A 22,785-nucleotide genomic window follows, 5' to 3' on the forward strand; every position below is an offset into this window, starting at 1 on the left:
GCGAACACCTGTGCCCCAGGCTCCTTCAGGCCAGGCGCAGGGGGGCAACTGCTCAGAAACGTTGGTGGGGAGGGGTGCACTTCAGGAGGCTGCGAGCCGAGTGTCGACGCTAGAGACAATGGATTCCCAGTTCGCTGCGGGTGGGGGAAGGGCGGCGCTGCTGCCCCCTCCCCCTCCCCCCGAGTCGCAAGCTGCACGAGTCCTAAATTCCCAGGACTGAGCCCCGGACACACCGCCCATCGAGGTCACAACCTCAGCTCCTTGGAGCGCCGCGCCTTGGAAGGCGCAGTTCTGACTCCGGCACATTTCCCGGGAAGAAAATAAAGCCCAAAGCCAAGGAAACGACGCCTCCAGGTCATACTGGAGGTGATGCCAGAGCCGAGGCTGGAAACCACGTGTCTTGAATTCAGGACCCGCCTCCTTCCACCCTCTTCCACCTTGAGGCTGGGAAAGGTATGGGCAGAGGAGTCAGGGGGGTCAGGCGAGAGGCCGGATGGGGTGACAGAGAAAAGGCCCGAACAGTGAAGAATCCCCAAAGTAACTAACCCAGGCAACGTTCCCCCAAGTCAAAGGTCAGTGGGTAAAGAGAGCCCGTGAAAAGCGAGATGAACACACGAACCTTTACCTTCATCCTACTCTTGCACACAGTCTTAGCCCCGTCGACGACCTGCGCTCCTCCTCACGCTGGGCACAGCTGTCCTCCGAAGCTTTGGGACCGCTTGGCCTAGATCCAGGCTGAGGAGTGCGAGGGACCTTCCGGGGCTGGGGGGCAGGGGTGGGGGAGGGGGGAAAGACAGAAAGGAGAGAATGAATAAATAGTCGCTCCTAAAGTTCCACATCTTTTTCTGGCAAATTTTTACTCCCCTCCATAGAGCCAATTAAACGCAATAAAACCTTGCATGGAGTCCCTCTTCCTAGCAAAGCGTCGCCAACAATTGCCTAAGGGGTAAACCAAATACGCCTGAGATAATTACACTAAGCCCGGGGCAATGATCTGCCTGCCAGGGTCCTCAGCGCCAGCCAATATTTGTATAGTGTAGGGGTTGTTTGAAGGAAAAAAGAAAAAAAATACTCGCGGAAACTTGAAACCGACTGGTTGGTGCCAGTGTGGTTACACGATCTGTTTTCCTTGAACGGGGGTCTGCAGGCAGCTGGAGCGCGCGCGTACCGCCCCCTCCGCTGCTGCTGCACGCCTGCAAAAACTGCAAAACTTGCCGGAATGAAATCAACCTCGCGGGAAGGAGGGAAAGAGAAGGAGAGCGCGCACCCCCACCGCGGCCGGAGCTCGCCAGCCGGGCCCTGCGCCACGCCGAGAATCCCCCAGAATACTCTGCGGCGGCCGCAGCCGGCTCCCCTCGAAAATGGACACATGTCCCGCGCTCCCGGTCTGAGCTCTTCGCTGTAACCGCAGCCCGGGCTGCGGCGGCCCGCTGGGGCCTCAGTGTCGGGGAGCACTTTCTACCCTTGCCCAGGCCACCCGCTACGCAGGGGCTCGAGGCTTGGGGTGCTTCGCTCCACCTTCGCGGCTCTGCCTTGGTCCAGGTGGCGCGGAACCGCTCCGCCAGCTGAACGCAGTTGGCTCGCTGAGGCCGAAGGCGCTGGCCACTTGGCTCGCGCCCTCCAGGACCGAGCCCGAGCCCGAGGTGGTGACCCGGGTCTGGGACGAGCTCACCCCGGTGAGCGCCCAGCTCGCGGCTTTAGTGTTCAGGTTATGCGCACCTAAGGCTTGCCCCCGCGGGCGCTTGAAGGGCCCGTCCACTCTCTTTGTCCCCAGACAGCAGGGAGCCCACTGGCCCGACGGGGACGCCCCAGAGCTGCTCCCAAACAGGAGGCGCTGCTTTTCCAGGAGCCCTCGGTAAATAAACTCTCACAAGACGTCAACGAAAGATGCCTTTGGCCGCTCTGCGTGCAAGGGCAGGACCTGAAGAGCTGCCGACAGCGGCCTCTGCACGGCTATTGGGCCTGGACTGGGCTGTTCTCGCAGCATGTCGGGCAAGGGAGAAGGGGCCTCCCCGGCTTTAGTTCTCGCTTTAACTGTAGGCATCCACGGAATTCCTCCGTGGCTTCGCGTGCCCAGGAGGCCGGCTGCTGCTTGGCTCCTTAAACTGCCTCAGTGGACTAAACATCCCGCAGAAACTCCACAGGGGGAGGAAAGATTCCGGCACGGAGTGACAGCGAACGCATCCTCCCCTGTGACCACCTCCTCTTCTTAGGGCCGGCCAAGAGGCTGCTCTTTTCCCCGCGGGTTCTCTTGCACTCTTCGCCTTAACGCGGGTTCCAAAACGTCTGCCGGCCTAATACAAACTGGTCAAATAGCACTAGCTGGAAATCTAGCTCCTGACTAAAGATAAATTACCAATCTGCCCCACTCGTCTCACTCCTACGACCAGAGGAAGCACCCGACAGGCAGATAGCCTCTGGTCCTGCCCTGGGGCAGCTCACCAAAAGTCGGAAGTTAAAAACGGGGGACCTGCTGTCACCAAGGCTGGACGTCAAGGAGAAATCTCCCAAGCAGTTTGGGCCGACAGCTTTCTGCCTTCGGGCTTAGGCACGGAAAAGAAGACATTAAAAACCCAGTGAGACACCGTCCCTAAGTGCTGTTTTCTCCTCAATGGTAGAACTGGAAGGACCCGTGAAACTTCCAACTTGAGACATCTCATTTCACAAATGATGAAATTGAGGCTCAGAGACAGGAAGAAGGTATATTTTTCCCCCTAAACTCTGCTTTTCCTCCCAAAAGGCAAAGGCAGCCAAAACCAGACTATAACTTCCCTGCAGTCATTTGGGATTCGCCTACGGCTGTGCGGATGAGTGCTGAGCAGGAACCAGCTTCTTGGGCCCCTGCAGGCACCGGGGCCTCCCCGCTGCGGCTCACCCAGCTTTCTCTCACAGGTCACACCAGGGCCCTGTGGACTGATCACTTTGACCTCCTATTTAATCCTAATTATCTCGCTTCCCCTCAACGTACTAAGAATAGCAAAGATCGGCAGTCAGGACTCACTCTGGTGATGGGACGTGTGAGCTCCCAACTTCTAGCCCCAACTCAGACGTCACCACCCCAGAAGAATGCCTCACTCTGTCCCATCCACCTGCTCTTAAGAAGCGCGGTGGGGCCTCAATCCACCAAGCTCTATCTATCTATCCTAATGTCCTCGTTACAGTCTCTCTCTCCCTCCAGACCGCGGTCTTGGAACGCGAAGAGCCGTCTCCTGCGTCCCTGTACCTGACGCCGATCACCGGGCCTCACATGCGGTTCGTGAGCAAGAAAATTGTGATGAAGCTGGCATCTGACGAAAATGCCCCTGGCTCTCCTCCTCATTAGCTTTTCCCTCCAACCCTCTGGGCATTGGGATTTCTTGCAGAGGAGAGACCTTGAGGCCACGGTGCCCTGAACTTGGCCCAGAGAATGGCCAGTCCAGGAGAAAGGTAGGTAAGGAACAAGAAGTTCAGAGCAGGTAGGTGGGAAGGGGAGAATGAAAGGGCGGGGACAGAAGGGGGATGCAGGAGAGGAGAGAGGAAGCGGAGTCCTGTCCCCCCATTGCCAGGCGTCGCGACGCTGGTGGGGTGCAGCAGCGGAGACCGCACCGGGCGCTGCACCCCTCCCCGCGAACAGCCTGCGCTCCCTGCCCCTCCCGGCGGGCGGTGAACGCTGCGGGTGGGGGCGCCGGAACAGAGGTGGAGGAGGGGGCGGGGGCGCGGCGCGGCGCCTTCGTGCCCCTTCTTCAGCGAGAGACGCGGCGGCGGCAGAGTCCCTCAGCCTCGGTCATGTGATAGTCTCGAAGCGCGAGCCGCGGGGGTCTCCGGCGTCTCGGGGACCATTACAAAACGCAGCCAGGAGAGCGCGTCGCTGCCACAGCCGCCGCCGCCTCCTCTCCAGCTCGAGACTGGCCCGGGAGAGCGGCGGCAGCTGCGGCGCGGACGGCTGAGCGGACCGAGGCCGGCCTCGCATCCTCCGGGCCTTCGCAGCCGCCCCCTCGGGCCCGCAGCGCGCGCCCCGCGTCCAGCGCCCCCGCCCCGCCGCGGAGCCCGGCCGCGCGGCTGCTGCAGAGACCAAACTTTCCCGCCCCCACCCCGCCCCCAGCGACCACCTACAGCTCTCTCCCCCGCTCCGCCGGGAGCCGCCGGAGAACCGGGAGCCGCGGGCTGCCCAGAGCCGAGCTTCCTTCTCCTTACCTCGCCTCTCCCCTCCAGGAAAACCGCAACTCCGGGGCGGGCTGGCTAGGTGCCCGGCCGGGGAGCAGCCTCCGGGCGCTGGGAGTCTCGCCGCCCCGGCCTCCGGGAGCACGAGCGCCAACTAGGATTTAAAGGGCCAGAGTCCCGCCCGTCCCGTCCTTCCTCCCAGCCCGCTGGGCCCGGGCTTCCCTCGGACAGAGAAAAAAGCCAAGAGGAGGCCGGAAGGGCACCCTGCCCTGCCCACGCCTCCGCCGCCGGCTCCGGCGCTCGGCCTCTGACCACCTGGGGGGAGGCGCCGAGAGAGTGTGGCCGGGGAGCTGGCGCGCCCCGCCCGCCACTCTGCGCGCGGGTCGGCCACCGTCCGGCCAGAAGTTGGCGAGCGGCGGAGAGCTGAGCGGGCCCAGGAGGGCAGGCGCGGAGCCCCCCCCGCCCCCAAGCAGCTGGCAGAAGGCAGGAGAGAGACGGCGAGAGGGTCTGGGGGCAGAGAGGGCGGGGTGGCGAGGCTGGGCGGGCCGAGCGGGGGTTAGTGGAGACCGCCAGGCCCCCGCTACCGGGTGCGGAGCCACACTGCCGTCCAGCGGGGGCCGGAGGGCGGTAGAGGCGCCGGGGGCGATGCCGCGGCCGGGGAAGAGCTCGTACAGCGACCAAAAGCCGCCCTACTCGTACATCTCGCTGACCGCCATGGCCATCCAGCACTCCGCCGAGAAGATGCTGCCGCTGAGCGACATCTACAAGTTCATCATGGAGCGCTTCCCCTACTACCGCGAGCACACGCAGCGTTGGCAGAACAGCCTGCGCCACAACCTCTCCTTCAACGACTGCTTCATCAAGATCCCGCGGCGGCCGGACCAGCCCGGCAAGGGCAGCTTCTGGGCGCTGCATCCCGACTGCGGCGACATGTTCGAGAACGGCAGCTTCCTGCGGCGCCGAAAGCGCTTCAAGGTGCTGCGCGCCGAACACACTCACCTGCACGCGGGAAGCACCAAGGGCGCGCCGGGCGCCGGGCCCGGAGGGCACCTTCACCCGCACCACCCGCACCACCACCACCACCACCACCACCACGCGGCCGCGCACCACCACCATCACCACCACCCGCCCCAGCCGCCGCCCCCGCCGCCGCCGCACATGGTGCATTACTTCCATCAGCAGCCGCCTCCAGCCCCGCAGCCGCCGCCGCACCTCTCGTCGCAGCCCGCGCCGCAGCCGCCCCAGCAGTCGCAGCCCCAGCCGCCGTCCCACCCGGGCAAGATGCAGGAGGCGGCGGCGGTGGCGGCGGCCGCGGCGGCCGCGGCGGCCGCGGCGGTGGGGAGCGTGGGGCGCCTGTCGCAGTTCCCGCCCTACGGGTTGGGCTCCGCCGCGGCGGCTGCCGCGGCCGCGGCCGCGTCCACGTCGGGCTTCAAGCACCCGTTCGCCATCGAGAACATCATCAGCCGGGACTACAAGGGCGTGCTGCAGGCCGGCGGGCTGCCCTTGGCGTCGGTCATGCACCACCTGGGTTACCCCGTGCCAGGTCAGCTCGGCAACGTCGTCAGCTCCGTGTGGCCGCACGTGGGCGTCATGGATTCGGTGGCCGCGGCCGCCGCCGCCGCCGCCGCCGCGGGGGTCCCCGTGGGCCCGGAGTACGGGGCCTTCGGGGTGCCGGTCAAGGCCCTGTGCCATTCGGCAAGCCAGAGCCTGCCTGCCGTGCCGGTGCCCATCAAGCCCACCCCCTCGCTGCCGCCGGTGGCGGCGCTGCCTCCGACGCTCGCTGTCCCCGCGGCCGCGCAGCAGCCGCCGGCGCCGTCCACCGTGTGCCCTGCGGCTGCGGCCTCTCCCGCCGCCTCCCTGCTGGAGCCCGCCGCCCCGACTGCGGCAGAGAGCAAGGGCAGCTCCCTGCACTCGGTGCTGGTGCACTCCTAGGGGACCTGGCGGGCGGGGGAGGCGAAAGCGTGCAGGGACTCCTGGTCCTGGGCTGCCCGGGAGGGAGAGGGCGCCCTGAGGCTGGGCAGAGCTGGCGAGCCTGAGCCTTCGCGGCAAAGGAAGGTCTTCGAACCGACAAACCCGAAAGTGGACTCTCCAGTGGTTGAATAAATATAACACTTATGGTGTCTGTGTTTATACCATGTTGTACAATCAGATTAATGAAAGCCAATTTTCAGGTAAGAGTTTTCTATTGTGATTAATATTGGAAGTTAGTAAGTTATGGGGGGAGGGAGCGAAGGAATTCGGGGAAGCTTCAGTCGCCGGCAAATTGGAAATGGATTTAGACCCCTATTCCTGGGAGAAGCTGGTGGAGTTCAACCTCCCCGGGAGAAATCCAACAGAGAATGACGCTTAATACAGACCTCAGCCACCAAGTTTCTCACCCCGGGCAGCGGCCTTTCCTGAACATCCAAGACAAAACTGCTATTCGCTAAGGAAATCTCGTTTTATTTAAGAAGGATAAGAGAGAGCGTTTTCATATCGTTATTTTCCTGGTCAGTTAAATGGGCGAGGACACAGTGTCATGACTTAAGTCGCTTTGGGGAGGCAGCGGGAACTCCACGAAGGATCTTGGGAAACAGTTCAGTTTCTTGGCTCTGACCCGGGGTCGAGAAGGATAGAAGGAATGGCTAAAGCAATTAGTTTGCACAAAACATAATGGCAGTGGCTTAAAGAGCAAAGCCCCAGATTCCAAAAGTAAAGTTCGGGGAAACACAACCAAAGAGAGACAATGAAGGCGGCTTTCTACCTGCAATTCGTTGGTGTATCAATCGGACGAGGCCGTTTAGGAGCCCCAAAATAATGTTAATTCCCACGATCCGTTCCCTTTGGGATTTTAAAGAAAAAACATCACTTGCACCGAGGGATTTTGTTCCTCTAAACATGAATGCAAGAATGCCCCATCACCCGACACAGTTGCTCTTAACGCTTCCAGGAGCGTCTCCTGGCGGTTTCCTTCCAGCCTCCGGACGGACTCGAGAGGATGACCCCGTCCCTCTTGCGCTCTGCGATTTGGTATTCTGCGTGCTGATGGGGCGCGTCCGTCTTTTAGGCGAAATTCTTCAGTTTCAGTTAGCGAATGGAAAAGAAACTTGCCGCGCTGTCGTCCCTTCCCCCCTTTTTGAGCCCCAGGAATAGCACTTTACTCGCAACAAACTTTTGGGAACGAAGGGGGGCGGGTAGGGAGGAGGCAGCTGCCCTTGACCTCCGAGTCACCCTTGGCTTGCGTCCGCGCCGCGTTCGGGTTGTGACTTTGTGACAAGTTCCTGTCTGCCAGTGTTGTACGCGGTGTTTTCCATTAAAGCTTCTCTCTCGATCTGCCGCTGCGGGTGTGAAGGTGTTTCGCTTCTCAAGAGAGGAGGCGGCAGTTTGAGTGTCCACTGGGCGGTCAGGGGGCTTTACACACCCTCCCCCCTTCCCTTTATTTCTTAACTTCAAAGCTTCATAGGAGTGAGTTCACGGAGAGCCGCCAGCAAGGACATGTTTCCTCCACTGCTCCTTGTATCCGTTGGCGCAATTACCTCCTATTCGACCCATCCTGATCCTGGTTTCCGGAGCTCTAGCCCACCTCAGTGCTGGAGACCCGATTAGCAAAAACTTGCAACAGTGAATTGTTTGTTCCCTCTTGAGGTTCGTATCAATACACCGTCACCACCGCCCGACACCCTTTCCCTTTTCTGAGCTCCTCTCCGAGGGCGGGCCACGGCCTGGGACTCCGTACCCTTGGGTAGGCGCCCTTAAGTCTGGGGGGCCGACCCGGGGCTTGGAAGTCCGGTCACTGCCACTGCCACCGCGGCCCACATAAACGAGGAGCGCGGGCCCAGCCACCGCGGCCTGGGAGACCTGTTGCGCACCTGCTCCGGGCCGCGTCCTCCGCGAGCGGGGCCGCGGAGGCGACCGCAGCCTGGAGCCCGGAGCTGCCCAGCGCCAGGCCCGCTAGAGCCTGAGGTCCCGCAGTCCTCCAACCCCCAGAGGGAACTTGCGGGCGGGAGCAGCCGCAGAGCTGCGCGGGGAGCTGGCCAGGCGGCCCGGCCGGGTGAGGGCGACCCATCTGGGGCCGGGAAAGCCGCCGCAGGTCCTCTGCTCTCCAGCCTCGAACAGGGCTCCATCTGGAACCGACTTCCCTCTGCCCAGCCAGGCCCAACGGAAGCGTCCTCTAACCTTTCATCAGAAAAAGGGCCAACAAGACCTGCACAAAGTAATGACACCGGAGCCGGGGAGCGGGCGCGGGGGGTGGGGGGTGGGGTGGCTACATCTTCAAATAGGTATTTCCACACATCCCTTATGTATAACTTGCATCGATCGAAGCATGCAGCTAGTTTTGGTCTGGGAAGCAGGCTTAGGTCACTGCCTCCTTGAGGGCTGAAACAATTCCAGTGTATCCCCTATCCTTTCAACTTGAGACTCTGGAAGGTTCTCTGCAGTTTTCCTCTACACTAGTCTGATGCTGTTGAAAGAAAAGAAGAGGGGACACTGACATGGGGGTCACAGATTTGGAAAGGCTTGGGAGTCTGGCTTCTTTGTTCTCCTCTGGGTGAGTTGGTGCCTAGACATCCTGGGTTTGGACCCTCTGGTTTAGATGAGTCAGTTGGCTCCAAGAAGGGGGACACTAGATCCCAAGGGTTTGTTCAAAAGAATACCGCTTCTTTCTTGTCCACCCGCCCCAAAAGTGTGCTTTTTAGCGGAGCCCAGGAAAGGGCACTTCCAGGAAAGGACTGTGACCCAAAGTGTCCTTTAGCACCCAGAGAGCTGGCTAAGCGACAGCCCCTCCTGAGAAGAAAGGAGCCTGTGGGCCACAGTGAAAGGAATGGATGAATAATTGATCCTCATAGTTTTCCTGGACCCTCTTGGCACATTCCCTCCTACCTCTGGGTGGAAGACACTGTTTTGTTTTGCTTTTGCTAGAAGCAAAGCGAGAAAGGAGAAGGGAAGGCAAAGTGAACTTACAGATGAGTCAACTCAAGTTTTTATCCAGGAGGAGATCCAGGAACCCAAAGGAAGCAATGCAGTGCATTGAGAGTGGAGAACATGGGAATTAAATTCATGTAAATAAAAAATTTACACGGAGGGGTGTCTGCCAAAATTCTGATCACAAGGGAGATCCCAACTAAAGCCCTGGATACCAATACTATCCTGAAGACCCCTCTTAACTAAGATGGGGTCTACAGTCTAACTGTAACTAGCTTGTGTGGGGCTTTATCCCTTTAAGCAACCACCACCCCATTCCCACGCCAGGAACCTGGCAAGATTAATCTGGGCAGATCTGTGAGATACCAGGACTGGGAAGACCCCAGCCCTGAAGCTGACTGCTCATCAGCAGAATCAGATTTTCACACCTATGTGCCAAAAAAAAAAAAAAATCTATTCAATGACATTGGAACCTAATTCAGTGCTTATTTTAAACATGTGTATAGGGGTCAAGCTATTAAAAAAAGTATTGTCCTGGTGATACTCAAAGTGTATAGAGAACTATTAAAGCTAATTATAAATTGATAGTGATATTCTGGTAACCCTCTCCACTGAGTACATGATTGCACCTGATCTCACAGTATTCTCTCTCTAGCAACAGGTCGGGTTAGAGGGAAAGTAAATTCTAGGTAGAAATGAGAGGCAAGCAGAGACACTTAAAAATTTATGACCATTTCAGTTCATGCATTTAATAAAATCACTCCCAGTATGCTAAGTCCTAGGGGAGAGAAAGTGAACTTGCATCCCTGGTTTCCAGGATGATAGAAAAGAATGTGTTTGTTTAGCCTGTGTCCCACTTACCTGAATGCATGGCACCCTAAGCAAGATGGGAAGAAGCAATGAGAGAAGAGAAAGATTTCGGTGTAGATACCTTTGCAATATAGGTGGGAGGAAAACAACTTGGAATCATCCATTTGATTATATTTGCTCGGGAAGCTGAGGCAAGAGCTAAGGGCCCAGGGAGGACGAGCCTGTTTTAGCTGTAGTCTTGAGAACAGGCTCTCTTGCAGAGGCCAGGATGGGCACAGTTGGCATCTGGCACTTAGGAAGCCTGTCAGTCAGGCTGGCTTGTGGTCAATTATCTCCTTAAGTAGACTGGCATTAGTCCAGCCAGGGATGAGGGCTGGTAGCATCCAGAGGAATCAGAGCCAGTTATCTGGAAGTGGTACTGCTGAGCCCCAAGCATCTTTGCACTGGGGGGGTTGGGAGGTGATCAACACATCTCCTCCTGGGACTCAAAGGTGACATTTGCCTGCTTGGCCCTGGTACAGAAAGACTCCAGAAGAGTATGGACGCAGCATGCCTTAGGAGAAGAAACAGTGATTCTCAAAGCCACCAGGTTTCTTTAAATGCCATACACTGACAATTTCGCCATTTCTGATATGCATAAAATCATAGAGAGATCCTGGTAAACTGTAGTGGGATTTGGTTCCTCCACTGGATAAGGATTCTCATTCTTCATGGTACCTGACTATGAAATGGGCAGAAAGGGTAGTTTGGGGGCATATTCAGGCTTGGATGATGTGGCAAGTGTTTGAAGTGCTAGTCGTGTTAATGGGACCGGGTGCCTATGATTCGTCGGTGGGGGGGGGGGTTGGTATTGGAAATGCGAGAGTAAAGAAACAGTTTCAAAAGCCAGTGATAACCTCTCTGTAGTTAAAAAGGCAAAGTGAGGATTCAAGTGGAGGTGGGAAGTCCTTGAATTCCAAAGAGCAAAACGGTTTCTTCAAGTCCAACATTTTCATTTTGCTCATTGAAAATATTTTCATTAACTTTATCTGTCAAAGCTGAAATGCTACCTTATACCCTTTGGGGGAGATTGAAGAGATCTGCTTGGGATTTCAATTCAGTCTTAAACCATTGTTTAAATGGTATGAGTTTGGCAAAACTCCAGATGTACTCTGTCCCAAGCACTTTTCCCCCTTAACTATCCCCCGTGTATTTTAAGGAAAATTTAAGCCATATGTTGCTCTTTCCCCCTTGCATCCAAATGTAGCTTTATTGAATTTTAGCATGGTCCATGAAATTCAAATTCTGAGTCTTAAACTATAATATATTCATATGATCTACAACACAGTCACATGATATGCACATATATCATTAAGCAGAAAATAAAGCTTCTGCGAACTATAGTTGTATTATCATAGTAACATTTCTTTAGACTGAAGAACCCTGCAGAGAATGCCTTATTAAAAAAGGATTTTATGAAATTATCAAAAAATTTCAGAAAAGCTAAACCGGTGATGCATGAAAATATTTTTAATAGACTACTGCTAAGAAGACGTTTTGATTATGCCTAGTTTGATACAAATAGTTCTTTCCTGCCACAAAGAACAGGTCTTTTGTGTGCAAGAGACACGCAAGCTTTGCTTGTAAGTCACAGATCTCATTATTGTGGCATCATTTAAAAACTGCATTGAAATAAGCTTTCCCATCTGAGTGACCTCCAGCCCCTGTCAGCACCTTCACAGACAGCGTGTTTTTACTGTTACTGCGGATGAACGCTTAGTAAGAAAGGAGCTGGAGAGCTGGAGTCCAGGCCCAGCTGAACTAGATTCATTCCAGAAAGGATCCACAACACTGAAACACACAGATGAAAAAAGGGGGGGGGGGGGGAAGGGGTTGGGGGAGGGAGAGAGGAAGGAAGTGAGGAAAGAAGCAGAGAGAGAGGCAGATGTAACCATCTAATACTGACAAACCAAATATATATATACATATTTATATTTATATATACAAACACAGTTTTCTGACCTAACACTGCATTAGTTTTCTCTCAGGAAACTATAAATCAATTTTTTCAATGTGTGCACCTATAACACTACTTACCTGAAGTGATCTTGGCTTAAAAACAATATTCGTCTTCTCTTAAAAATGTTGCCTAGCTAGAGAGGACAGGGAATTAAACAACTAAGTGGCAGCCTCATTTATTGACTAAAAAGACAAGGCTTTAGTCTAAGAATTTATCCCAGGTGAGAATTCTGTGACATGAATCTTGTCATAAGTTTTGCAACTTATTTTATAGGGATGTAACCTGTATCCCCATAGGGAAAGGTTTAAACAAATTATGCTATTTATATATTATGCAATATCATGCAGCCACCACAAATAATGCTTATGAAATTTTACTCATATAGACAATGTTTATGCACCAAATATTAACAGTGCGACCTTCAGATGGGTGAAATCGTAAGTCATCTTATTTTCTTGTTTTCCACATGTTCTAGGTGGTTTTGAATTGTCTACATACACTGATCATGTTTTCCTTTTATATATTTTTTTCCATTTTTTAAGTGTATTTATTTATTCTTGAGAGAGGGAGAGATTGAGAATGCGCACACGGGGGGGGCGGGGGGTACGCAGAGAGAGAAGGAGAGACAGAGAATCCCAAGCAGGCTCAGCACTGTCAGCGCAGAGCCCAACGCGGGGTTCAATCTCAAAAACCGAGAGATCATGACCTGAGCCGAAATCAAGAGTCAGACGCTTAATGATGAGCCACCCAGGTGCTCCTGGTCATGTTTTACTCTTATAACCAGGGGAAAGATTACTTAAAGATCTATCCAGCCAGTGCAACTACAATTTCAACAAAATTTAAATTATTATTTTTTTTTTTTTTTTTTTTAAAATTTTTATTTTTCAACGTTTATTTACTTTTGGGACAGAGAGAGACAGAGTATGAACGGGGGAGGGGCAGAGAGAGAGGGAGACACAGAATCGGAAACAGGCTCCAGGCTCTGAGCCATCAGCCCAGAGCCCGACGCGGGGCTCGAACTCACGGACCGTGAGAGCGTGACCTGGCCGAAGTCGGACGCTTAACCGACTGCGCCACCCAGGCGCCCCTAAATTATTATTTTTTAATGTAGCACCCTAAATATGGGGGAGGGGTGAAGAACTGACTGATTAAAATGGATTTTAAAGACAAAGAGTGGCAGAGAAGATGAAACCACACACCTTGCTGTCTTCCTGCTGTGCCTTTGACAAGACTTCTCACTGCAGACCCCTCTGGTGGGAGGCTGTCGCTTTAAGTTTTGACTCTTCGAGAATTTTGTGAGAATTGCTGTCCCATAAAGCTAGAATAGGAAAATGTGAAAGGGTTGAAATTACAAAGAGGGTTTGCTAAAGAATATATCTCACTTTCTCTTTTAATAATCTGTACAGGGGCGCCTGGGTGGCTCAGTCGGTTAAGTTTCCGACTTCGGCTCAGGTCATGATCTTGCGGTCCATGAGTTCGAGCCCCGCGTCAGGCTCTGTGCTGACCGCTCAGAGCCTGGAGCCTGTTTCAAATTCTGTGTCTCCCTCTCTCTCTGACCCTTCCCTGTTCATGCTCTGTCTCTCTCTGTCTCAAAAATAAATAAACGTTAAAAAAAAAATTAAAAAAAAAATCTGTACACACCCATCATGGGGCTCAAACTCAAAACCCCAAGATCAAGAGTCCAATGCTCTTCTGACTGAGCCAGCCAGCCACCCCAAATCTCACGTTCCCGTGTTGCCTTTCCTATCGGCGTCCTCTGTTTTCATCTTTCGCGTTGCATGAAATTTTGTGGTAGCCTCAAACTCTTTTTGATACTAGGCAGATAGGGAGGGAGGCAAACCATAAGAGGTTCTTAAGGACCGAGAACAAACTAAGGGTAGATGGAGGGTGGGGGAGAGGGGAAAGTGGGTGATGGGCAGGGAGGAGGGCACTTGCTGGGATGAGCCCTGGGTGTTGTATGAATACCAATTTGACAATAAATTATATTTAAAAAAAAAGAAACTAGGCAGATAATGAATGCTAAGTAAATACATTCTGCTAGCTTAGGTATTTCCTCCCAAATGAAAAAGAAGATACAGTTTTCCAGAACAGTAATGTAATTTTCCTTTTTCCTAGTTGGCAAATTTTTGTGTCATGCCAGTGTTTTCAAGAGGAACGCTTTAGATACTATTAGTGCTAGTCCAAGTAAAACTGCATTGTCTTCCCTATTTACACTGAAATCGTTTCTTTTAAAAAAAAAAAAAATGCAAAAGTCTGGGTTGCCTGGATGGCTCAGTCAGTAGAGCATCTTGATCTTGGGGTGGTGAGTTCGAGCCCCATGTTGGGCGTAAAGATTAAATTTTTTTTAATGAAAAATACAAGTCTGTAACCATCCAGAATATGCACGTTTTCAGGAGATTAAACAGGCCTCAACTGTTAGGCCAGAAGCCTGATTACCTCCAAAAATAGCCACAGATCATTGAGATTTAGGGTTTTTTGTTTTTAATAAGTTACACCGGAGAACTAAAACTGTTAAAATTACGAGACTGAGTTTTTAACCCAAGAGAGTTAGAGAACCAAAGTATAATCAAATATATCTTGCTTTACCAGCTTAGAGAACAAAATAACATCCTATGTCTTCGATATACAAAACTGTTTAACTTTCACCCCAGTTATTACTGGAAAACATCTTCTTTCTCCCCTGCCAGGGGACCCCAAGCTGACTCAGGCCTGGTTACTCCCACCTGACAAAGAAAAATCTGTAAAGTCAAATCAACCTGCTAACGCTGCTTCTCAAACTTGAGGCGCATGTGAGTCACCTGGGCCCCCCTCCGCTGGGCCCCACCTCCAAAGATTCTGATTCAGCAGGTGTGAAGTGGAGCCTGAGATTATACATTTCTAATGAGCTACCAGGTGGTAATGATTTTGCTGGGCCCCAGATCACACCCTTGAGAAGTTCCGTACTAACAGAGATTTGTTTTGTTTTCCATCAGTTGACCTCAGTTACAACCATCTCAGTCCATCAGAGATACCCAAATAACTTTGAACATCACAGAAAAGGCATGAGTTGAGATCGCTTTTTTCTCTCAAAAACTCCCTGGTGTCTATCAGATCTACCCATCACTTTCCCAGATGTCTGAGCATTTTCTACTAACGCTCGAGGGAAGGGGGCCTGTTGATTTCAGCGGGAGTCATGATCCCACGGTCGTGGGATGCAGCACGGAGATTGCTTGAGATTCTCTTTCTCTCTCTGTCTGCCCTTCTCCCCCATTTGGGTGCGTGCTCGCTCGCTCAAATTAAAAATAAAATAAAATAAAATAACGCACAAGGGAAACAGAAAAACTCCAGAGTTCGAGCCTCCCTGCTGTAAGTCACATAAAGACAGAATATTCAGATTGGAAAGCAGCAATCTTCTTACTTCGTCAGAGGCAGCTGAGGCAGCAGCTACTTGAAAAGCAAGTTAGTAAACACCGGAGCTAGAAGTCAGGGGTCTTCTTTCTATTCTCCCCTTTACATCATAAATCAACCCCTTCACAAAGGCATTTTACCCGATGGGTTTAAGGAACTGTTACTTCACTTCCTTAATGTGGTGCAATTATGTTCGCAGACCATGCTTTCCCACGATGCTTCATGCGTCATAGGTATTTTTTTTTAAGTTTGTTTATTTTGAGAGAGAAAGCATGTGAGCGTGATCGAGAGAGGGACAGAAAGAGAGGGGGGAGAGAGAATCCCAAGCAGGCTCTGCACTGTCAGCATGGAGCCCGTAGCAGGGCTCAAACTCACGAACCGTATGATCATGACCTGAGCAGAAACCAAGCGTTGGAGACTCAACTGACTGAGCCACCCAGGCGCCCCCTGAGGTATTTTTATGCCCACTATTTTATATAGGGGAGGTAGGCTTTATTCTGAATTTTATTCTGATAGCTTTTTAAAAAAAATGTTATGTTTATTTTTTAAGAGAGAGAGAGAGAGAGAGAATGGGGGAGGAGTACAGAGAGAGGGAGACACAGAATCCAAATCAGGCTCCAGGCTCTGAGCTGTCAGCACAGAGCCAGATGTGGGGCTCGGACCCCAAACTGTGAGTTCATGACCTGAGCCGAAGTCGGGCGCTTAACCTACTGAGCCACCCAGGTGCCCCTGTTCCGATAGGTTTTATACGTACGCAGGCTTAGATCTACACCTTGCAGAATGGAGTTCGTGAAGATGTTCAAATGATGCATCAATTTAGTGAACTCACACTTTGCCTAAAAATGGAGCCATTCAAGCCAAATACTTATAAAAATGCTTTGGTTCTCAGGACTGAGGCACTAAATAGCGTGCATTCTTTTTTGTTTATTTATTTTGAAGGAGACAGAGCCCCAGCAGGGGAGGGGCAGAGAGAGAGAGGAGAGGGAGAATCCCAAGCAGGCTCCGCATGGGAGCAGATGCCAATGTGGGGCTTGAACCCAAGAGCCCCGGAGGCCATGACCTGAGCCTAAATCAAGAGGCAGACGCTCAATCGACTGAGCCACCCAGGTGCCCCTAAATGGTGTGCATTCTAACAAAACAACTGATACCAGGACTTGAGCTAGGGTTCCCTCTGGTCCTAGAGAGTTCATGAAATTTTCCGCAGCCTCCTCGCATGTCCTGTGACAGATTCACACCCCTATTCTCTGGGGACTTTTAGTCAGTGGCTTTAGAATGTGTAGAAGGGAGGGGCGCCTGGGTGGCGCAGTCGGTTAAGCGTCCGACTTCAGCCAGGTCACGATCTCGCGGTCCGTGAGTTCGAGCCCCGCATTGGGCTCTGGGCTGATGGCTCAGAGCCTGGAGCCTGTTTCCGATTCTGTGTCTCCCTCTCTCTCTGCCCCTCCCCCGTTCATGCTCTGTCTCTCTCTGTCCCAAAAATAAATAAACGTTGAAAAAAAAAATTTTTTTAGAATGTGTAGAAGGGAGACAGGCATTGTCGCTCTTAGTTGTGTCTAACTTAAAAGGCCAGCTCCCAGAGACCTGGTTTACTTTGGGGATCATCTCAGTGTAAAAGCACACTGCCCCTTTTATTTGCAAACACTCCAGGTGTCCCCGGCACGGCAGGAGAGCAAATACTAATGCCTTGAAGGTTTGCGCTTACCTTACTTCATTGAATTTAAATATTGATTATTTCTAAAAGTGTTTCTCCTGTCTCTCTACCAGGAATTTCTCACTGGGTGTCTTTGCCATCCAGACTAGTCTTACGGTTTGCTTGGTTCTGACTCTGAGTCTTTTTGATCTCCCCCTCCTCTCTGGCTACTTACTTTGCCCTTCATTCTACTCCCACCACTCCCAATTCCCACTAACTTCTTTTTTTTTTTTTTAATTTTTTTTTTCAACGTTTATTTATTTTTGGGACAGAGAGAGACACAGCATGAACGGGGGAGGGGCAGAGAGAGAGGGAGACACAGAATCGGAAACAGGCTCCAGGCTCCGAGCCATCAGCCCAGAGCCTGACGCGGGGCTCGAACTCACGGACCGCGAGATCGTGACCTGGCTGAAGACGGACGCTTAACCGACTGCGCCACCCAGGCGCCCCCCACTAACTTCTTAATGAGGGACCATATGATTCTGTTTCTCTCTTTGTAGACTGTAATCATTGGGATTTCACCTTCTACCGTGGAAGTGGTCTATCAACTTCTTTTCCTACATGAAGACTGAGGAATTAAGATGTTAAGCTATTAAAATCACATTTTTTTTTTTTAGGAGCTCCTCGGTGGCTCAGTCTGTTAAGCATCCGACTTCGGCTCAGGCCATGATCTCACGGTTCGTGAGTTCGAGCCCCACGTCAGGCTCTGCACTGAAGGCTCAGCGCCTGGAGCCTGCTTTGGATTCTGTGTCTCCCTCTCTTTCCGCCCCTTCCCTGCTTGTGCTCTGTCTCTCAAAAATAAATAACACTGAAAAAAAAAATGTTTAATCACATTTTTTAAATCTATCTGCACAACTTCATCCTACAAGCATTTATTCAATATGGTAATGTAGGAACTATGCCAGGTGCTGACGGTAAGATATGTTCCCCACTGCACCAACTATTAACCTATTGTCTCTCATCTCCAAGCGTGCCCTTTCCAACTCCGTGACGCCAGAGCTGGGACTTTGCAAACTGCGTTTCGGCTTTGCCCGCTGGTTATATACTGGGTCCTGGTAATATGGGGCTCTGGTGGCGGTCAGCAAGGGTGGAAAAAAGAAAAGGGATTTGCTCCTTTCTGCTTGTTCCTTCAGGGGTTCCCTTTCCGCATGTGATTCCTGGAAGCATCATGCAGGCAAAACTTCTTCACCTGGCAGTGTCTTCCTGTAGCAGCAACTGAACCCAGTTGGAAGTTTTCCCAGCCTTTGAAGAACCAACCGCATTTCCCACCCCATCTCAGAGACCCCAGCACCAGTTAGCAGGTGCTTTCTGGGTTCTGACCTTCAGCTTCATGGGGGATCACCTCGGAGTTTCTGAGTGTTAATAATTCCAACTTCTTCCCTTTGTACTCTCCAGCCTAGGGGCGGAAGCTGCTTTCTGCAGTTGGTACATCTGTGATAGTTTAGAATTCTCTGTCCCCGCCTTCAGCTGTTAACATCTTTACATCCAGTTAACTATTCGTTACGTTAAATTCTGCTTGTAAAAATTGGAATGCTTTCTGTCCCCTGACTGGATTTTGATGCATCTGCCCGCAAGGACCTGACAGTCTGAAGCAGAAGCTTGTCTCCCCTGACAAAGATATGTACAAATTAAGTGCAGGGTAGCTTGGAGGAGAATGTTCAGGTTCAAATTTATAATACGAAACAATATGCATAGGCATAGATTTGCTAGTATGTACCAACTAAGAAAAACAGGACAAATGTATTCCTTTTAGAAGTGATAAAATATACTCTTTTAAATTTTTTTTTTTCAACGTTTACTTATTTTGGGGACAGAGAGAGACAGAGCATGAACGGGGGAGGGGCAGAGAGAGAGGGAGACACAGAATCGGAAACAGGCTCCAGGCTCCGAGCCATCACCCCAGAGCCTGACGCGGGGCTCCAACTCACGGACCGCGAGATGGTGACCTGGCTGAAGTCGGACGCTTAACCGACTGCGCCACCCAGGCGCCCCTAAAATATACTCTTTTAAAATAAAACTGTTGCCTGGGGCGCCTGGGTGGCTCAGTTGGTTGAGCGTCAGTCGGGCTTCCACTCAGGTCATGATCTCGCGGTTTGTGGGTTGGAGCCCCGCATTGGGTTCTGTGCCGACAGCTCAGAACCTGGAGCCTCTTTCGGATTCTGTGTCTCCCTCTCTCTCTGCCCCTCCCCCACCCGTGCTCCATCTCACTCTGTCTCAAAAATAAATAAACATTAAAAAAAAGTTTTAAATAAAACTGTTGGGGGCGCCGGGGGGGCTTAGTCGGTTAAGTGTCTGACTCTTGATTTCCGCTCAGGCCATGATCTCACGGTTCCTGAGTTCCAGCCCTGCGTTGGGCTCTGTGCTGACAGTGTAGAACCTGCTTGAGATTCTCTCTCTCCTCTCTCTGCCCCTCCCTGCTCACTCGCTCTCTCTCAAAAATAAATAAACATTATAAATAAAACTGTTAACACACGTCCTGTATTTACAGTAAGACAACCTTGTGTTCTCTCTGCAGGACTTCATAGCAATGCGGCTCTGAAAAGTGGCATCGGTTTGCAGGTAAGTTCTGCGATCTCAGTGTGCCAGACCCTGTCCAGGAGCTAATTCCCCAGGATGAGACTACTCTAGACTGCTCTGTTTGACCTTCACTCTCCAAGAGTCAAGGAAGAAAAATGACCCAGGGAAGGTAGGAGGCTAGAGAGCAAAGCAAATCAATTAAATAAAGTCAAAACTAATTGAGTAGGTCAAAGGTATATAGAGTGTTTTTTGAAATTTCTGAATTTGACAGTTCTGCTTATAGATGTAACATGAGGATATTGACTTTTTAAACTAGTTACGATAATAAAAGTAAATCGTGAGTGGCCAAAGCTGGAGCTCTTCACTAGAGAGATACTGGCTTACCTGAAGCCCCGAAGAATGTCCCATAAACGATAGCAAGTTGGAATAAACACACTTCGGGGACTTCTGTATATTTTTCTCATGAGAGCAGCAAAGATAAATTTCAAAATAGCAGTTTTGACAGAGTATCCAAGTGCTTTAGAAACCAAATAGCTCTTGAGGAGCTCAAGAGAAACTGGAGCATTGTGGGGTCCACACAAGATTAATTGGAAAACAAGTTGGCCCATTACTTACTTTTTGGCTGCCTTGATATTAATTTGTGTGGAAACTTTGAAAGTTTCTAAAGATATCTTTTTTATCTTCTTTTCTCTGCTGATATAATACTTGACTTATGGGAAGTTCTTAAAGATTCGTTGAAGAGGAAGAATAATTGAGTTAATACATCTCACCATCCCCGACGTAACAAATTCAAATGTGGAGACCCTCTGCCTAACTGCTCTAAACAACAACAACAACAACAAAACCTTAGATAACTAAATCCTAATAAGCTTAAATGGCTAGGAGAGAGAGATTCAGCTACTTGGCCAAGGTCATTTAACTACTTTGTGAAGGAGCCAAGATTGGGTCTCAAGGCAGCCAAATTCACACCCTGCTCTCATCCACAGTGTTCAACTGCTTTGAAAAGTCTCTGAAACTCTGTGTGTTTTGGTTTTCACATCTGTAAAACTGGACAAAGAATACCTACCTAATTAGGTTTAATTTAACCAATAAATAAAATCCAGTTTGTTGACAATCAGAATTGAAATTCCTATTTTCAAAAACCAATTGAGAAATGTTTCTTAGTAACTGGAGACAGATTGGGGGGAAAAAAAAACCGCTCCTAAAAATTAGTATGATTTAATAAAGGAGGCCAGCTGAAAAGGGGAAATTGTTTTGGACAATATTTTTTTTAAAAAACTAGATCCAGGCAATATTTCTTACAACTTTTCAAAGCCACGTGCTGATTTTAAAACCATATTTATAGAAACAATTTCCTGGCTTTAAAATTAATTTTGGTATTATATAGTATTTCCTTAAAAAGTAACTTTTCCTGGTTTCGAAAGTATTAGAAGCATATTAAAAGGAAAATTGTGAAATGATTTGAACATTACTTATGATGAAATTTTGAAATATATCATGGCAAGAAGGCAAATCTTGAAACTGACCGTAATTGAAAGTTCCCGTGAGAATGTGGATTCACCCAGGATGATGACCAACAAAGCGCCATATAAATCATAACTGCTCTCTGCACCCCAGACGTATTTTTTTTTTTTTGGTCTATTTCTCTCAAGCTAGCTCTCAATTCCTTCTATATCCAACTATTAAATTTTGTCTTTCCTTCAAAACCCAACTTCAAAACCAACTATTATGGTGCCTAACTGATTGTAGGAACGCACTATTTCCTTTCTTTTTTCCAAGAAGTCTTAACAATTTCCTCTACCCTCCTCTGATCCCTGTTCTTCTTTTTTTTTTTCACTTTTTTTTTTTTTCAGACAGAGCTCAAGTGGGGGAGAGGGGTGGGGGGGGCGTGGAGAGAGAGAGAGATTGAGAATCTTAAGCAGGTTCCACGCTCAGTGTGGAAAAGTTCATGTGAGGCTCGATTCCATGACTCTGGGATCATGACCTGAACCAAATCAAGAGTCGGATGCTCAACCAACTGAGCCAGCCAGGAGCCCCCTCTGGTCGCTGTTATTAATCTCCCTTTTCCTCATTCTTAGAGCATGTTGTCAGATCTATGGCCCAGTGTGCCTTGATTTAGGCTGGGTGTGTGACTAGCTCTCCTGCCACAATAACCCGTAGAATAGCATGGACTTCAACCTATGGAAGTCTTCATATTCCTCACCGCACTGTGTTTTCCACACAGTATGTACTAAATGTGTGTGTGTGTGTGTGTATGTGTGTGTAACAGAATTACATTTAGCTAGTCTCCTTTGAAGCTGACTTCTAAAGAGACAAATTCCCTCTTGTCCAACTCGATTTGTATCTCCTGATATCCATTCCATGTCCTGCAACCTGAAATTATGTGAGGCTGACGGTCTCCACCTCATATTCTTGTAGCCATCGAGAGCACTCAATTTAAGACATAACAGGTGTCCCAACTGGAGATGGGCAACTTGCTCCAGAAGCAGATTTAAATCAACCAGAAAGATCATTTTAAAGTTCTAACCCTAGACATCTCACTATAAGAAATTGTGGTCTTTGTGAACATCATTCAAAAGGCACCATGGTACAATGAGAAGGGCTTGAACTTTGAACCCCATATCTAAAAATTTACTACCTCAAGTGCTTTAATGATAATAATTGATTGAATATTTATGGTCTAACATTAATCCACAGAATAACCTAATGCAGTAAGTCTAGTCCAAATCCCATCCGTATTTTACTGATAAAGATACTGAAGATCAGAGAGTCAACTTTCTTTCCAAGGTTACACAGCTAGTTAATGGTTGTAGCAGGACTGGAACTCAAGGCAATGAAACTCAAGCCCCAACTCTTAACTTCAAGTGATAGATACTGCTTTATTAAGTTTGTTAGCTTCGGGGATGTGGGGTTGGGGGGGCTCAGTTGGTTGAGGGTCCGACTCTTAATTTCAGTTCAGTTCTTGATTCCAGGGTTGTGAGATTGAGCCCCCTGTCAGGCTCTGCATTGAGCCTGCTTGGGATTCTTTCTCTCTTTCTCCCTCTGCCTCTCTCTCTCAAAATAAATAAAAATAAATAAACTAAAAAACAAACAAAAATAAATACACAAATAATTTCTACCTCATTGGGTTGTTGAGGTAGCAATCCAATGAACACTTTCACCTAGAACTGTGGTACTTTATCAACCCAAATCAATCTGAGTTAAGATCTTTGGTAGAAACAAGGGAACCTCCTATATAATGCCCTAAATTCCATCCTCTGTATTCCAACTGATTATTGGCTTCCCAATGACCCAGGTAGAATTGGGTCTCCAACAGGGAGCAAGATGCCTTCCTTGGTCCTTA

General features: G+C 50.3%; 1 protein-coding gene across 1 annotated transcript; it reads left to right on the forward strand.

Annotated features, from left to right (window-relative positions):
• The first annotated feature begins 4,714 nt into the window (after window positions 1-4,714).
• Window positions 4,715-6,072, forward strand: FOXB2 (forkhead box B2). Its single transcript, XM_086684676.1, has one exon. The coding sequence runs from the start codon at window positions 4,786-4,788 to the stop codon at window positions 6,070-6,072; it is 1,287 nt and encodes a 428-aa protein (XP_086540802.1). The 5' UTR covers window positions 4,715-4,785.
• Window positions 6,073-22,785: the final 16,713 nt, after the last annotated feature.

Source organism: Puma concolor, chromosome D4 (genome assembly GCF_028749965.1).
Source record: "Puma concolor isolate L17-30 chromosome D4, mPumCon1.1.hap2, whole genome shotgun sequence".
NCBI classification, from domain to species: Eukaryota; Metazoa; Chordata; class Mammalia; order Carnivora; family Felidae; genus Puma; species Puma concolor.

Coding starts and splice junctions, on each gene's coding strand:
- FOXB2 (XM_086684676.1), top strand. CDS start 4,786: ATGCCGCGGCCGGGGAAGAGCTCGTACAGCGACCAAAAGCCGCCCTAC.